Raw genomic sequence first — 18369 nt, 5'->3', positions numbered from 1 at the left:
ATACTGTGAACATGATAATGCCCTTTCAGTGTAAGAGCTGTTTGAAAATGTCAGCCTGTTTTGGTGCATGGAGTTTTGGCCTGCCTGCAGTAAGTTAGTTAAAGACCAATAAGAACTGAGTTCCAAACCTCTCTTCCAATAACAGCTGAGAAGCTATTTTTGTTTCTTTTTGACCATTTCAATTGAAAACAATCACAGTAAAGTACTTAATTTTTACCCAGAAATGATTTGTTATCGTGAAAAAAAACGGCTGCATTGGACCTTTAAACTGATATGCTACTGTTAATGAGATGTACTTTAATATTCGTAGGGACATCCCTTATTCAGATGCGGATCAGGCTTCCACATTTGCAAAATATTATGTGATACAATATTTTGTACAGTCAGCAAGTAATATTCGATGGTATGCATAACACACTAAGTTTATTGCTCCCATCTCTAAACCACGGAGGTGTAATACAGTCATGACACTTTTAGTCGTATTTTCATCTGGGCTCAACAAACACTTCCCCATTTGCACCGGAATATGTGAAATGATTTAATGGGGAGAGGTTGCGTAGCCGAGACCGGTGAGAATTTTGCTGGATTGATACATTGACGTGAATTTCAGATGCATCGTCCTAATGGTATTAATCTGGCTGCCTGGAGAGAATTTGTAGTTCAGTGCGAAGGCAAGGCAAGGCAGCAGGGATGATGTGAGTGCACGAAGACAAATCGCTAACTACCATTTCAACCACATTGCATATTTGCCGTCCATTTTACATTGGAAAGCATGTTTATTTTGTATCATAAAACCAATATGTATAGCCAAAATCAACATCTAGAATCGAGGTGATGAAGGCTGGCACATTTCCATCGCTGTTCTTCAAGGAATGAAAACGCTCCAAGATGGTCCGCATCGCAAACGCACTGGGTCTGGTCATATTGATGGTTGCTCTTCTCATTTTATCCTTAATAAGTTATGTGTCCATTAGAAAGGACAGCATCTTCTCTTCCACAAAAAATGACAACATGGGAGGACCACGGATAATGTTCCACGCAGGATTTCGGTGAGTAGGCTAAAACCAAGATCTGGAAGCTCATCATTTTTTCTTTTGATATGACGCATGTAAAAATCCTGAAATGGTCCGATAATATGTGATTTATTTCACTCTGACAAGGCGCACGCGTTACATTTTTTTTCCCAACGTAATCTTTGTGATTGATTATGTCTACATTGTTATGTAGGCTATGGCATTGTATGGCCAACTGTATTAGAGGAATCGGGGCCTGAATAAATAATCACAATAAATAATAATTCCTCTGCAAACGGGAGTAGCCTAATCTAATGCAAACCCCAGCGTCAATTAGCCTTACATTACATTTTTAATGAGATTTCAACTGTAGAATCATTGACAGTAGGTTTTTGGCCAATTTGTTATATATATAATATATATGTATGTATATATACATATTTCACAAAATATCGTTGCTCCATCAGTAGCCCAATTTCAATCAAGAGAACTGTCCAAGGTGCTGCTAGCTGTTATTGTGTCTATACTGTTACAAGCCCACACATAAATGCATGCTATGAGTGGGCTTGGACATGCTGACAATATGCTGACAATAATTCTGACAATATGAATAGCATCTTTAATAAGGAAAAACCCTTTTCTTCTCAGGTCACAGTTTGCCATGAATTTCCTGGACCCATCCTTCATCCCATTAACCAATGCTCTGAATGATGAGCTGCAAGGGAAACCCTCCAAATGGAAATTCAATAGGACAGCTTTTTATCAGCAAAGGTATTATTATTATTATGTGGGTTATCTGTCATAATCTGTAGAAACATTTTCTATTGTTTTTAATGGAGTGTTCGGTTTAAACAGAATACTGTTTATGTGTTTAGTAGAACATTTCAGTTTATTTGTCGTTTGCAGTTGGCTACATAACATTGCATTTTGTTGAAACAACAGCTGTGAGCTGATATTTTGATCTGTTTACAACTTTTCAGGAAAGAGATCTTCCATTACATTGATGTGGCCAACAACTTCTCCCTCACCAAGAATGGTGTGCGCGTCGGCCAGCTGATGCACTTTGACTACTCCAGTCACAAGTATGTCTTCTCTATAAGCAACAACCTGAAGTCACTGCTTCCTGATGCTTCGCCCATCCAGAACAAGCACTACAATGTGTGTGCCGTGGTGGGTAACAGTGGGATCCTGACTGGTAGTCATTGTGGGCCAGAGATCGATAGTTCCGACTTTATCTTCCGCTGCAACTTCGCCCCTACCGACTCCTACTACAAGGATGTGGGCCGGAAGACCAACCTCACCACCTTTAACCCCAGCATCCTGGAGAGGTACTACAACAACCTTTTGACCATCCAGGACCGCAACAACTTCTTCCTCAACCTGAAGAAGCTGGAGGGGGCCATTTTGTGGATCCCTGCATTTTTCCTCCACACCTCGGCCACCGTCACACGGACCCTGGTGGACTTCTTTGTTGAGCACAAGGGGCAGCTGAAAATCGAGCTGGCCTGGCCGGGAAACATCATGCAGGATGTCAACAAGTGAGTATGGAGAGACTGAGTTTATTGTGCCAGAGTTCTGGGAATCAGAACTGTCATTGTTGGTTTTGTTCTCACTTTCAGACACCATTGTTACTACAAACTGTACACACAAAAAATGACCCAACTGCTAGGTTGTAGGCATTGGGTCACTTAGATTGTTTTCTTTTAAAAGAGCAAGGTTGGGTTTTAATGCTGGGTTATTGAAATATACTGCAGGCGTGGCTTAGTAGGGGCGTGGCTTTCAGATAGTTATTTTTGGCCACCTGTGAAAGTAATTGCCATTCCTGTTAATCTGTTCTGTTGTATTGTTACCGCATGTTAAGGTTGAACACTGGCAGTTTTGAAGCTTCTATGAGGCTTACAGAAGGCTTACAGAGGTTTTGTGTTCCTTAAAGTCCCAGTGCAATGAAAAATGTGATTTTCCAGTATTTTATATATATTTCCACACTATGAGTTAGGAATAATACTGTGAAAATGTTGAAAAATATGATAATTTCCTTTTTGTGTAAGAGCACTTTGCAAAGACCGCCTGGTGGGATGGAGTTTTGGCCTGCCTGGTCACACCACCAGGCAGTAAATTAGTTAATAGACCAATAAGAAAGAGAGTTACAAACCTTTCTGCCAATAACAGCTAGTTTTGTGTTTTACCCCCCCAACCCAGACCACTCCCAGACAGTCCTAGCACAATTCTTGCTAGAGTCTTTGCTAGGAAGCTTTTATTTGTATTTTATTTTTTATTGAAAACAATCACAGTAAGGTACTTAACTGACACCTAGAAATGATTTGATATTGAGATAAAATGTCTGCATTGGACCTTTAAAGCAGGAGTCCTTAATGGTGAAACAGCCACATCCGTTTGTGATATTACAACAGCAAATACGTTTTTTTATTGGATGCGAGATAGAAGAGCACAATATGTACTCCAAATGTTTTTTTTTATCATGCTGTGCAACGCTCCTCCGCTCTAAAGAAATAAAAAAACATTGGTGGTGCGGTGGCCAGTGGCGCTGTTTCCCACTACTGCGGGTTCCATCTTGAAGAACCTATGCAAGTTCCAGTGTTGGGATAGCTACCACTTTATTACAATATGTAATTAATAATGTTAATATCCAAAAATATTTAAGGAATATTTAAAAATTCAGTGTACAATCTTAACATGTGATACAATAGAACAGAACAAATGAACAGGCATGACATGTACTCTCATGGGTGACCAAAAATAACTATCTGAAAGCCACACCCTTAATAAGCCATACCTCCTGAAAAGAATAAGGATTACATTAAAAAAGACCTGCTGCTGGGTCAACCTAGCATGAAAGTGAATAAAACCCAACTGATGGTTAAATTAACCCATGTTTGGGTAATCCTAACAACCCAACATGTTGGGTTATTCACGCAACCCAACTGGCTGGGTCAAAATAACCCACCGTGGGTTCTGTCTAATACAACCAAAAAAACGAATCTAAGTAACATAATCAAAAACTCGATCAAAATCCGTCAGTTTAAGCTAGACATATCCGGAAAGTGGCCGAGCTACAGCTGTGTTTGTCAGCCCATGAGACATACCGAAAATCGATCTTTTCATGAAAACGTCTGTAGCATCCAAACAGTTTGGCTTACAAAACTAATAGGACCCCACTATGGAAAGGGGGGACTTTCTTTTTTGCTCTATGACCCACACAAGTGTCACGGGACTTGTCTGAAGGTAACACGAATGGAAGTATGGAGGTAGTTTTGTGCCAAAAAAGCTAAACTATTTCCTAAGCTTTCGTAAATCTCTTAGATATAGGACAGACACTTCAAAACCTTATTCCTTATGATTTATTTTTGACTGTCTTTTTTTGCCATCATTCGAACACTTCATTGTCCAAAAAAGTGTTTACTTTTTTCCCGTAGATATTGGAAGACCAAGAACCTGTCCCCGAAGCGACTCAGCACTGGTATCCTCATGTACACTCTGGCATCGGCCATGTGTGAGGAGATCCATCTGTATGGCTTCTGGCCCTTCGGCTGGGATCCCAACACAGGCAAGGAGCTGCCCTACCACTACTATGACAAGAAAGGAACCAAGTTCACCACCAAGTGGCAGGAGACCCACCAGCTGCCCAGTGAGTTTAAGCTGCTTTACAAGATGCATGGAGAAGGTGTGACCAAGCTGAGCCTTTCACACTGTTCTTAGACATTCCAGTCTGGGTGACAGGGCGTCAAGAAATTAATTTGGTGGAGCTCCAAACACAGCAGCTGACCTTGCGCTCACATAATATATTTTGCGACTCGAAGCAGACAATGCATGATTTAGTAGTAAGACGTATTACTCTTTCACTCCAGAAACACACCATCATACCACCACTGCATCTTGCCTTTCAGCTTCTTCATAGGGTATGTAATTCACACTTTAGGTTGCGAGGAACATGGCACAGTATTTCAAAGGTGGATTACTGGTTGATGATGTCGTTATGATGTATGTTATGCTGAATATATTATGTCACACTATCATAGTACTTATCATACAATATTTCACATCAATTTATTTGCATTGCTATCATAATTGTGTGGATAAATAGATCAATAAAACACATACATTTTATGAAAAAGAATCACTATTTCCAAACAAAAGTTTTTTCCAGAATGTAGGGGTAAGGTGGGGGGGCATAATTATTACTAGGCTATAGCCTTATTTCAAAGGGATTTGATTGTTCTTTTGATATCACTGCTTAGTCTCAGGGAAGGAGTTAAGAGAAGGAATGTTTTTGTTTTTTTTATCAGATTCAAATGCTCCCATTGAGGTGCGAACAGACACACTGTCTATTTCCCCTCCCTTTTTTAGCATACAGTGAAGTACCACAGGTGCCAGCAGACAGACAACGGGCCCAGCCAGCACACTGCACTGCTAACTACTGTAGCAGTGAGATTTGTTTACAATGCCCCTTAATGTATATAATTGCTGCCCTATATAGATAAAGATACTGTGGCGATAGCCATAGTCCCACTATTTTACTGAGATTCTGGTGATAGCTCTGGTAATATTCAAATTAGCGAATGAGTAATCTACATTCCAACACCAAGCCATAGACTGAGCTTAGTTACAGAACACTTTAAAGTATATCTATTGTTGTTATCATCCCGATTAAGAATTGTTCTTGAGTAATTGAACAAAACATTCAGAAAAAGTGTCAGAATTCTGTTTTAGTTTCATACGACTTCAACTCTATCTAATTTGGAAATACCATTGAACACCATGGTGCTGAAGGTAAAAGGAATTTCACCAACCAGTCTTTACATTGTGGGATGCTTACCGTAACAGCATTTTTGGTTTTAGTCAAACGCTGAACACATAACTCATGTTATGACCCATGTATCAACACAGGGAAACGTTTTGCTTCCCACCACATTCACTGTGTGTACGAAACTTTAAGAACACTTTCCTAATATTGTCTCAATTGTCTCAAGGCTTACAAATCCTTCTTTAACCTGTCTCCTCCCCTTCATCTACACTGATCTGATTGAAGTAGATTTAACAAGTGAAATCCATAAAGGATCATAGCTTTCACCTGAATTCACCTGTCCAGTCTGTCATGGAAAGAGAAGGTATTCATAATGTTTTGTACACTCAGTGTATACATTACGTTGACTTTTGAGACATAAACCAGAGAAATTAAGTTTTGTTGAATAATTGTAGCATCTTGTACAAAGAGCATGATACACTATTGAATGACACTGCATGTAAGAAACTAACAAATTATTTGTGCTGATATTCTAATTTAAATATCACCAGAAACTTTGTATGAATGCTGTTTTAAGGCAGAAATTCCTATCAAACCACTGGGACCAAAATTCTTTGTTTTACCTTTCTGACAATTAAAGAACTAATGTAACTTTATTTTTATATCTCAAGATTATATTTACTCTCCTCAACAAAATGTTACATGAAACATATACTGTATCAAGCTCCACTATGTTAGAGGATTGGGTATGGATTGGTACTGTAGCTTTAAGGATTTAACCATTGACGTCTGTACATTGACTTTGCTCAAACGGTACCGTATGATAGCCACATGATGATTCACAGCACATGCTCACATTGGGTAGGAGGTGAGGTTGGTGAAAAACACCACAAGTTGGCTGTATTTATTAGACAGAGGGTTGTGTCATAGTGTACATGGCATGCACAAGATATGGGATTGCCTTTATGAGCAGCGGTAGAAAATCTTAGGAATTTACCTTAAAACATATTTTGCTTATGAGTTCAGATTTACTATGCTCATGAACCAGATCATTGGTACTTTTAAAAGACAAGTTACTCAGTATTACATCGACCATGGGTGTCATGCTCACAGAAGTCTTTTAGAACAGACCGGTTTGTTTTCCCATCATAGTACTGTCTGTCATCATTATTATGACACAAATATATGATATGAATGTGCCATTAGTTTGTTAGGTAGTAGTTTACTCTTAGTCCATACCCTGGTCGTGTAGATTCGATATTAGATGAAATTAGATTTATATTTTCACTCATGTTTATTTCTTAAAAGTAAATACACCAAAGAAAGCCCATTAAACAAGAGATACTCATTTATCTGAATGTGATGTGATTTAAAATGTTGGCTTAAGTATGGCAACCAATGTACAACAATATATTTCATTCAATTTATGTTTTTTATTTGATGTGTTGTCAAATGATTTCCTGACATAGAAAACACTTGGGTAGTTGTGTGGTATATTTGCCTTTTATGTCTTGTCTAATGGGTTCTGTTGTCGAATTATAATGCCTCTATGAATGTCCTCCTTTAAATGCTTCCATGTACTGATCATCTCCAAAGAAAACTACAGTACTACTCACATAAATGAAGAGAATGTATTCTCCCCCACATGTCCTTAGAGCAAAATGTCCAATGTGTGCGTAGTAATGTGTGTGCAGACGCGTTTGTGTTCAAAAGGAATGGTACTAACAGAATCCCGGATTGCAAATCACCCCAAGTTTGTGCTCGCATGTATTTATTTGATAAGAACAAACTGATAAGTCATCAAAGCAGCCAGCCATTTTCATGTCAAAAGGCAATTATTGGTAAAACTAACATTAATTGTGTTTAAAATGACAGCATTTATTCTTAAGACTTTGTATTAAAACCTATTTAATATTTTTTTTCTGTCAGTAATTATGACCTCTAAACATTTTCTATACTTTCTTAAATGTGCATGACAATTTTGTTCCAGTAATAGTCAAGCTTAGTACCAAATGTGCTCCTTGTCGTATACAGTAGAACCCATGGATCCTGTCATGCACTTTGCTATCTATGTTTGTGTAAAACAATAATACATTTTCTCATTCCTATATAAGATATGTAACCATGACTGTGAATGAGTTGTTGCATAATCAGTTTTGGATTATATATTGTCAATTATAAATGTACGTGCCTGCATTTTCCTTCCATCGATGCCTCAATGTGTCAAATAAAAAAAATACATACTTTTTACATTTCACTCTTCTTCAAACACTTTTGATTAGTATTTATCAATTTAGAATCACACAAAGCCTAGTCATATTACAAATATTGGCTTGAGATCTACACATGCTGCTTTCATTTACTTTTGAATCATTTTACAATGTTATAAAACTGGATTGTGTGTTATATTGCTTGTTTCGGGTCATTAACATACAGCACAAGTACAGACTGAAAATAATACTGACCAGGTTGGGAATAATTAGCCAGTGCAGCAGTTATCAATCCAAAAATAAACACACATTATTGCATAAGAGGATAATACACATCCTTAAAATACTGTATGGGATAATTGAACTTTCCAATATAATAAAACTCCTATGATGCAATAGTTACACATTTGAATGGATGGTCCTTCATTCTGAATGCAGCCAACCACATGTCCATGAAATGTGGCTGACACCCTAACAGGCACACTTCCTGCTGGTGGAGGTTTCAGCCACTTTGTTAATGACTGCGCTCCCATTGGCAGCCTCTGACACAGGCCCCTCTGTGCTCTGCTCCATGCGCCTCATCACCAGGTTCAGCAGAGTGGTCACTGCCTGGTCTACCTCATCCCCTGTGGCACTACTCGTCTCAAAATAGGGGACACTAGGGAGAAAGGGAGGGACTTATTAACCTGAACACTATACTGATTATAGTGATTATTAATGAATGGATAAAGGTCACAACGTTCAGTTGAATTGTGGTTTATTTCTAATGAGGTCATTTTTACTTTAAAGGTCTAATGCAGCCGTTTGTATCTTAATATCAAATCAATTCTGGGTAACAATTAAGTACCTTACTGTGATTGTTTTCAATTTAATTGGTCAGAAATAAGCAAAAATATCTTCTTAGCAAAGAGGAATTTCTCAGACTGTCTGGGAGTTGTCTGAGTGGGGAGGGGGGGATATTTCACTAGCCGTTATTGGCAGAGAGGTTTGGAACTCTCTTTCTTATTGGTCTAATAACTCATTTACCACCTGGTGAATTAAAAGGCAGGCCAAATCTCCATCCCACCTAAACAGGCTGAAATTTCAGCCAGTGTTTTCAAACAGCTTTTACACTAAAAGGCCATTATAATAATTTTCACAATTTCACAGTATTATTCTAACCTCAGTGTGGAAATATATATCAAACACAGGAAATCACATTTTTGATTGCACTGGGCCTTTAAAGATGCTGAAGAGGCTCCATAGAGTGGATGGTAGTAGCTAACTGACTCAACCTCCTGGTGAATTAACAGAAGTAGTACAATAGTACTACTTCTGTTTGGAGCATTCGCACTAGATCGGTACGAATGCTTCAGAGTTGTGCTAAAAGTATGAACTCAAACACCCTCAGTTCATGGCGGTTCACTGGAGAAGAGAGCTGTGCCAATGGTTAGATCAAATTTTGCGGAGATAGCAGAACTTTGTCCTGAGCAAGCAGGTATCCATCTCACTTACCAATATCTGTCCGCCAGGTCCCTGGCTTGTTTTCCTTGTACATCTCTCAGGTCTTTGAGGTCTGCTTTGGTGCCAACTAAGACTATGTCTGGACTGTCACAATAGGCATTTGCCTGTAGCTGACCTGAACAATCACAACAAGAGGTAATCAAATTCCAGTTATTGATGGATATGTAAGTTAGTATTTGAATCACAAACAGTAACCTACCCTGCTAGATTGAGATAATTTACTATAATGCCAAATTCAACGTAAAATACACTATCAATGTGGTATTGTACTTACAGGCTCTACTACTAAATGGATGATTCAAACTGACTATAGGCTGACATTGATCTAAGTGCTTTGGCAGATACGTGTGCTGAGACATACTCATCCAGTTCCTGACATTCAGAAAACTCTGCTGATTGGTCAGATCAAACATAAGAAGGAAGCCCATTGCGTCTCTGAAGAAGGCTGTAGTGAGACTTCTGAACCTGGAATTTATACAATTACAACAATGTTCGAACACTGGTAACGTTATGGATGTGGATTATACCATTGAAAATGCTCATCTAATAATGATACAAAATTGCCTTTGAATTTCTAAATACAGTATACTCCTAGAAAAACGGCAAATACCGTGAAATGTGACAGACTTGCAGAGCAGGACAGTTCCTATATCACATGTACTGTCAGCTTGTTGTGGCCTACCTCTCCTGCCCTGCTGTGTCCCAGAGCTGTAGGTGCACTTTAAAAGTCTTCTCTGTCGTTCCATTAGAGCCTGTCCCCAAATACGTCTGAAGACACAAGAAAGTTGTAGATTAAGCGTCATCTCAAGAGCTGGGACCAAAGGCATGCTCTTTCGCTCTGGAATATGTTTTTAACAAATGTTCTACTTTAATTGTGAGTTGATCCCCTACTATTCCATCCAAAAAACAATCCAATATTCAACATTTGGATTTGTATAACCACATTATCATTGGAAGTTGGTGTGGAGCAAGGATGACTGAACATGAATGATATGTTTGAAAGGAATGTCATGGGCTGCACACAAGTAAAGCATCACGACTCACCACTCTCTTTTCCCTGAAGTCTATTCCCACTGTGGTGGTGAACTTGCTGTTGAACTTGTTGTCGGTGTACCTGTAGAGGAAAGTGGTCTTCCCCACTCCAGAGTCCCCTAACGACAAGAGCTTGATCAGGTAGTCATAATCCCAATCAGTCGTCATTGTGCAGCCTCGTGCCAAACCTGCCCTAAAATATGAAACCAAAGTACTGTAGGCTATTATAGTCAATATACTACAAAGTGCCCTAAAAGGATTGAACAAATAGGCAAACATTGGCCTAACACATAGCTGAAATTCCCAGTCAGTGGGTTCATGATCACATTGGCTTAGTAGGCCGTCACAACTTCGAGTCATTAAAAGCTGATCAGAGCAGAGCTAGCACATGACTCGACCCAGCTTTCACATGAGCGGTCAAGTGGCTGTCCTGTGTGAGCTGCAGGAAAACTCTAAACTGTGGCTTCTATTCATTGTCTTTCATACAGTACACTCTCAAATAGTACAGAGGCAGAATACAAAGAGTGCAAAACGACCTTGGGGTCCTGTAACTTATTCAGTTACACTGGTAACTCTTTATTTGAGTAATAGCATGACAAAGCATCTTGTAGTATGTGGATGAAGATCAAGTGGAAGAAAATATCAAATGTTGACAGTTTTACATCATTACCGTCATGGACATCAATTGATCCATTATTGTGTTGGGAACAGTCTAAAAGCACAACCTTATTGTTAATTTAAAATGTTTTATATCCAATCTGCTTCCTACTTGGAAATGGCCTGTCACACGACTCAGATTCCATAGGCACTGAAAAAGGAATGAGATGCCAATATGAAATGCTGACTCATTTCCAGTGTGGATTATCAATATGATATTTCTGCTCAGTTGTCTGTTGTCTTTATTGAAAGATGAGAAAAAGTAGGCCTGATGAAATTCTTTCAATGGCATGTGTCTGTGATGCCCGAAATATTTAAGACATTGGACAATATTTATTTTGTATGCAGAGAATGTGTAAATTATCCATAGAACAAATGAATCTGTATGCAGATTCTCTTGAAGATAAATGGCCATTATGCACATAAGGAACGTCTCAAAATGCCCTTTCAGAAAATGTAGGCCAACTATAATGCCCCCAACAATACAGTGTGACAGACAATACAATGCCCGATGAAATGCCTGGAGATGAGTAAACCAATATGCCACTCAATGATGCTGCTACAAAATGCATGAACTTCACTCTACCAAGATTGGAGAAAAAACGATAAATAAATTCAATCTTACCGATTTAGCCAGAGGTACTGCCAACTTCCATTCAGGGAGCTCAACCAGTCCTTGGCAAACACATAGCTATTGCCTGAACCTTTCCCCCTCTCACATGCTATAAGGGAGGAGTTTCCAGCTAAAAAAAGAACCACAGAGTGCGGTGTTCACAGACCTTGTGTTTTCTGGTATTTCTCAGGGGGAAAAAGCTCTTTAATAACTGGATTGCGGCCCTGTCTACAAATAATGTGTGCTTATGTGGATTTTAGTGGAACTCAGCAAACTGGGAGCTTTGTAAACCCCCTAAAAGTCATTTCTCCCTCTTATTCTTCTGGAATCTCAACAAGTTGGCTAATACTCTAAACTGAGTGTTTCCCTTTCTTATGCATTAGGACATCATCTTGAGGTCAACATGTGGGGAGGCATGTGGGGGTAACTTGTATTGTGTCACCCACTGTTTGTACATCATTTTTATACCAGGTCTAGACTACATATCAAAAGTCAGTGGACACCTGTTCGTCGAACATCTCATTCCAAACTCATGGGCATTAATATGGAGTTGGTCCCCTCTGTGCTGCTATAACAGCCTCCACTCTTCTGGGACGGATTTCCACTAGATGTTGGAGCATTTCTGTGGGGACTTGCTTCCATTCAGCCACAAGAGCATTAGTGAGGTCGGGCACTGATGTTGGGCGATGAGGCCTGGCTCGCAGTCGGCGTTCCAATTCATCCCAAAGGTGTTTGATTGGGTGGAGGTCAGGGCTCTGTGCAGGCCAGTCAAATTCTTCCACGCTGATCTCGACAAACCATTTCTGTATGGACCTCGCTTTGTGCACAGGGTCATTTTCATGCTGAAACAGGAAAGGGCCTTCCCCAAACTGTTGCCACAAATTTGGAAGTACAGAATTGTCTAGAATGTCATTGTAGCATTAAGATTTCTCTTCACTGGAACTAAGTGGCCTAGCCGGAACCAGGAAAAACAGCCCCAGACCCTTATTCCTCCTCCACCAAACTTTACAGTTGGCACTATACATTCGGGCAGGTAACGTTCTCCTGCCATCCACCAAACACAGATTTGTCCGTCCGACTGCCAGATGGTGAAGCGTGATTCGTCACTCCAGAGAACACGTTTCAAATCCTGCAATATGACCACATTCATTGAGTGACACATTGATCTTATATGTATTGACTACGTACAGTATTGATTGATTATTTATTTGGACGACAGGGAATGAGCTGTAGGATAACACAACTGACAATTATCTTTGAAATATGTTTCAATTGTAGGACTGTATTGTATGAACAGATAACATGAATAGTTTTTGTTGTCTGTCCATTCAAGTATATATTAATCTTGCTCTTTTTGTACAATTGTCATGTCATGTAGCCAAAGATTTTTATTTTACCATCTTTTCTCAAGGAAATTGTGATTAATATGCTTTTTGTATAATGTTGGTTAATATTATGTTGTTAATATGTTATTTATAGGAACTATTTATTTAATAAATTATTTGTAAATTAATAAAAAAAATACTCTGTTTGAATTTATCAAAAGTAATTAAGTACCATCCTCTTATCATTAAAAGAGGATTCCATTGACACCATGCAACCATTTTTACTAATGTAACAGAAAGTGCCGATCCAGTAAGTCAAGAGTACAGCTGCTCCCTGTGTGTTTGTACTGGTCCATCCTGGATCCCCTAGTCTAGTAAAGCCCTTGTTCCCTCTCAATGGGCCAGTAATGGCCATCCCTCTGATTGTCCACTGCAATCACCCTGACCGCTGTGTGGACACAGAGACCACCCCTGACCTCTGAACCCTTATCTAGTGTCCGAGGGCAGAGAGAGGGGAAGAACGCATTTCCACTGCTCCAGAGTCCAATGGCGGCAAGCTTTACATCACTCCAGCCGATGCGTGGCATTGCGCATGGTGATCTTAGGCTTGTGAGTGGCTGCTCGGACATGGAAACCCATCAATCTCCTGACGAAAAGTTATTGTGCCAACGTTGCTTCCAGAGGCAGTTTGGAACTGAGTGTTGGAACCGAGGACAGATGATTTTTACACGCTTCAGCCCTCGGCGGTCCCGTTTTGTGAGCTTGTGTGGCCTACCACTTCACGGCTCAGCTGTTGTTGCACCTACAGTGAGGGAAAAAAGTATTTGATCCCTTGCTGCTTTTGTACGTTTGCCCACTGACAAAGAAATGATCAGTCTATAATTTTAATGGTAGGTTTATTTCAACAGTGAGAGACAGAATAACAACAAAATAATCCAGAAAAACGCATGTCCAAAATGATTTGCTTCTTATTTTTCATGAACGGAGTCTTCATCGCTAATAGACTGGGATATTATGAAGATATGTACGTAGACAAAAGACAGAAAGACATATCAATATGTGCACTGTGTTAGTGCTAACAGTGTTAGCTGAAAACGGTTTAAATCACAAGGTTATTCCATTTATCAGTTGTCATTTTCAGTCGGGTGACTGGAGTGTCGTCTATGCCCAAGGCTAGAACCTGGAGACGAAGAGCGTTGGAGGCTCCGAACTCCCTCACCAGGTCAACCAATGGGAAGAGCTGCAAGTCCTGCACACTAATCAATCCCAGGGCCTGAAATCCCTTAGCAGTCTGGTGGCCAAGTGAATATATAGTACAAAATCAACCATCCAATGTTTATACAGTGGGAATTATATTCACTACGTTACTCCCGACAATGTTGGATAAGTATTTTTGTGATGATAGAAGCATTTGTTGTGATTTTTGACATAATATAGGGACATCAGAACCAGTCAACATGGCCGAGTACATGGAGGCTGACACATCAAGCAGCATCAAGGAAAATGGTTTAGAAAAGGAGGCCGGAGTACATTTGCCGGGCGCAACACGTCAAAGGAAACTGTTCTTCCTATCTTCATTTTGGAGAGAGAAATCCTTACAAGGGAGGATGCCATAGCTAACCCTCTGAAAGAAGAAGAGCTCTACCATAGCCTCATCCAGGAAATCCACCCAAGCCACCTTAGGTCAGTACAGAGAGTTAGAGCACTCTGGCGTATCCATCTACATAAAAGGACGCAAGGGCAAAACTCCAATTAGAGGAATATCTGTCTGTGGAAAGCATGCAGTGTTCAAGGAAAACAACTGTTTCAGGTTGAAGTCATGCATGGCCAATCAGAACTCAGTCCAAGTTACCTTTATTTATTTAACTAGGCAAGTCAGTTAAGAACAAATTCTTATTTACAATGACGGCCTACCAGAAGGCAAAAGGCCTCCTGCATGGACGTGGGCTGGGATTAAGAATAAAAAATAAAATAAAAATATAGTACAAAACACACATCACGACAAGAGAAACACCACAACACTGCATAAAGAGAGACCTAAGACAACCAAAGAACTGCCTGAATTAGTTTCTAACTAAAGCAGGCTGCAAAACTGTGGGGAAAGTGATGAAATGCATGATTCTATACAAGAACCAATGAATTAACTGTTCCAATGGAGACTGCTTTGTTTACAAGCAAGCCCATACCCCGCTATGCAAAGATCGATCCACACTGGGTCCAAATATTTTACTATGGACAGGGCAATGAACACCGTCAAGACTGCCCAGCCCAATACCCTGCACCTGTCACACCCTGATCTGTTTCACCTGTCTTTGTGCTTGTCTCCACCCCCATCCAGGTGTCGCCCATCTTCCCCATTTTCCCAGTGTATTTATACCTGTGTTCTCTGTTTGTCTGTTGCCAGTTCGTTTTGTTCGTCAAGCCTACCAGCGTTTTTCCCCTTGCCCCTGTCTTTTTCTAGTTCCGGTTTTGACCATTCTGCCTGCCCTGAGCCTGCCTGCCGTTCTGTACCTTGTCAAACAGGCAAAGCGTCAATAAAGGATTAAGATTGAATCCTACTACACCGGCTCTGACACTTGATGGATGTTGCAGGGCTTGTGCAACATTACGGACTACAAAGGGAAACCCAGCCGTGAGCTGCCCAGTGACACGAGCCTACCAGACGAGCTAAATGCCTTTTATGCTCGCTTCAAGGCAAGCATCACTAGAGCATGCATGAGAGCACCAGCTGTTTCGGACGACTGTGTGATAATGCTCTCGGTAGCCGATGTGAGCAAGACCTTTAAACAGGTCAGCATTCACAAAGCCGTGAGGCCTGATGGATTACCAGGATGTGTGCTCAAAGCATGCGTGGACCAACTGGCAAGTGTCTTCACTGACATTTTCAAACTCTCCCTGACCGAGTCTGTAATGCCTACATGTTTCAAGCAGACCACCATAGTCCCTGTGCCAAAGGAAGATAAGGTAACATGCCTAAATGATTAACATCCCGTAGCACTCACGTCGGTAGCCATGAAGTGCTTTGAAAGGCTGGTCATGGCTCACATCAACAGCATCATCCTGGATACCCTAGACCCACTCTATGTGAGAATGCTGTTCATTGACTACAGCTCAGCGTTCAACACCATAGTGCCCACAAAGCGCATCACTAAGCTAAGGACCCTGGGACTAAACACCTCCCTCTGCAACTGGATCCTGGACTTCCTGATGGGCTGCCCCCAGGTGGTAAGGGTAGGCAACAACCCATCTGCCACGCTGATCCTCAATACTGGGGCCCCCCAGGTGCATGCTTAGTCCCCTCCTGTACTCCCTGTTCATCCACGACTGTGTGGCCAAACACAATTCCAACACCAACATTAAGTTTGCTGACGACACAACAGTGGTAGGCATGATTACCGACAATGATGAGACAGCCTATAGGGAGGAGGTCAGAGACAACAACCTCTCCTTCAATGTGAGCAAGACAAAGGAGCTGATCGTGGACTACAGGAAAAGGCGGGCCGAACAGGCCCCCATTAACATTGACAGGGCTGTAGTGGAGCGGGTCGAGAGTTTCAAGTTCCTTGCCCTGGCACCACACTGCCATGTCACCAATGAACTATCATGATCCAAACACACCAAGACCATTGTGAAGAGGGCACGTCAACACCTTTTACTCCTCAGGAGACTGAAAAGATTTAGCATGGGTCCACAGATCCTCAAAAGGTTCTACTGCTGCACCATGAGAGCATCCTGACCGGTTGCATCACCGCCTGGTATGGCAATGGCTCGGAATCTGACCGCAAGGCATTACAGAGGGTAGTGCTTACGGCTCAGCACATCACTGGGGCCAAGCTTCCTGCCATCCAGGACCTATATACTAGGCAGTGTCAGAGGAAAGACCAAAAAATTGTCGAAGACTCCAATCACCCAAGTCATAGACTGTTCTCTCTGCTACCGCATGGCAAGCGGTACCAGAGCGCCAAGTCTAGGACCAAAAGGCTCCTTAACAGCTTCTACCCACAACCCGTAAGACTACTGAACAATTAATCAAATGGCCACCTGGACTATTTCAAATAAAATCTAAGTTTATTTGTCACGTGAATACAACAGGTGTAGACAGTGAAATGCTTACTGACAGGCTCTAACCAATAGTGCAAAAAAGGTATTAGGTGAACAATAGGTAAGTAAAGAAATAAAACAACAGTAAAAAGACTGACTATATACAGTAGCGAGGCTATATACAGTAGTGAGGCTACATACAGACACTGGTTCGTCAGGCTGATTGAGGTAGTATGTACATGTAGATATGGTTAAAGTGACTATGCATATATGATGAACAGAGAGTAGGAGTAGTGTAAAAGAGGGGTTGGCGGGTGGTGGGTGGCGGGACACGATGCAGATAGCCCAGTTAGCCAATGTGCGGAAGCACTGGTTGGTCGACCCAATTGAGGTAGTATATACATGAATGTATAGTTAAAGTGACTATGTATATATGATAAACAGAGAGTAGCAGCAGCGTAAAAAGAGGGGTTGGGTGGGTTGGGGGGGGGGGCACACAATGCAAATAGTCTGGGTAGCCATTGTACGGTACCATCACTGTTACATCCTGAAAAAGTACAATGTACTGAGCTTTTAGCTGCAGTGGCCCGGAGTGTCCACCAGGGGGTGCACCAGAGGGAAACGGCAATGTCCCTCTATATAAAACTTCTACAGGTCAGTCCTCTTACGGAGGAGACACATGCATGGAACACGTTATCAGAAGAACATAAACTGCTGGAACATGTCAATACATTCAAAAGAAACAGCAACAACTGGTTGCTACAGCTCCAACATTGCAATCATGTATGAACTGTATGAAGTGCTCCCAAGAAGAGCGCTGTACATCCAAGTTGTAAATATTAGGGGTATATACTGGATGTATGAGATTTGCTTTGTGCGTCTAATTGTTGACTGACATCTGCTTTGTGATATAATTATGATAATGTACAGATGTGTTATTTTATGTGATTATTATTATTTTAAACATTGATTATGCACTTATTTCTTTCCTTTTGTTTCCATTAAAGTCCAACTAGGGATAGGTGTTGAAAATGAGCGTGAGTTAGGAAACACTATAGGACAATGCATAGGACAATTGTCTGTTCAATGTGTTTGTACTTGTTCCTATCCAACTAAACAAAACTACCTCCTGAAATGGGCCATGATGGGTGAAGGTAAAGACCTGAATGGCTTGACAACAGCTACAGAGGTGATAACTGCTATGGGTTACATT

At 40.8% G+C, this 18369-nt stretch overlaps 2 protein-coding genes across 3 annotated transcripts; one reads left to right on the top strand and one right to left on the bottom strand.

Annotated features, from left to right (window-relative positions):
- The first annotated feature begins 407 nt into the window (after positions 1–407).
- On the top strand, positions 408–8023 carry LOC115199874 (sia-alpha-2,3-Gal-beta-1,4-GlcNAc-R:alpha 2,8-sialyltransferase-like). Its single transcript, XM_029762395.1, has 4 exons — positions 408–1049; positions 1662–1784; positions 1994–2551; positions 4448–8023. Exons 1-4 carry the CDS (start codon positions 889–891, stop codon positions 4728–4730), a joined length of 1125 nt encoding a protein of 374 aa, XP_029618255.1. The 5' UTR covers positions 408–888; the 3' UTR covers positions 4731–8023.
- Positions 8024–8044: 21 nt separating this feature from the next.
- Positions 8045–11907, bottom strand: LOC115199875 (ras-related protein Rab-27B). Of its 2 annotated transcripts, none has more exons than XM_029762396.1 (6): positions 11803–11907; positions 10533–10713; positions 10171–10256; positions 9850–9953; positions 9480–9603; positions 8045–8643 (listed from the first exon to the last, which is right to left on the bottom strand). In XM_029762396.1, the coding sequence occupies exons 2-6, from the start codon at positions 10686–10688 to the stop codon at positions 8457–8459; spliced, it is 657 nt and encodes a 218-aa protein (XP_029618256.1). In that variant the 5' UTR covers positions 10689–10713; positions 11803–11907; the 3' UTR covers positions 8045–8456. The 2 variants fall into 2 exon arrangements, with proteins under 2 accessions (XP_029618256.1, XP_029618257.1); XM_029762397.1 differs by having other exon boundaries at positions 10533–10734; positions 11803–11904.
- Between the last annotated feature and the right edge of the window lie 6462 nt (positions 11908–18369).

This window comes from Salmo trutta, chromosome 9 (genome assembly GCF_901001165.1).
Source record: "Salmo trutta chromosome 9, fSalTru1.1, whole genome shotgun sequence".
NCBI lineage: Eukaryota > Metazoa > Chordata > Actinopteri > Salmoniformes > Salmonidae > Salmo > Salmo trutta.
Note: the sequence above shows the minus strand (reverse complement) of the source record. Positions and strands in the feature narration are given on the sequence as shown.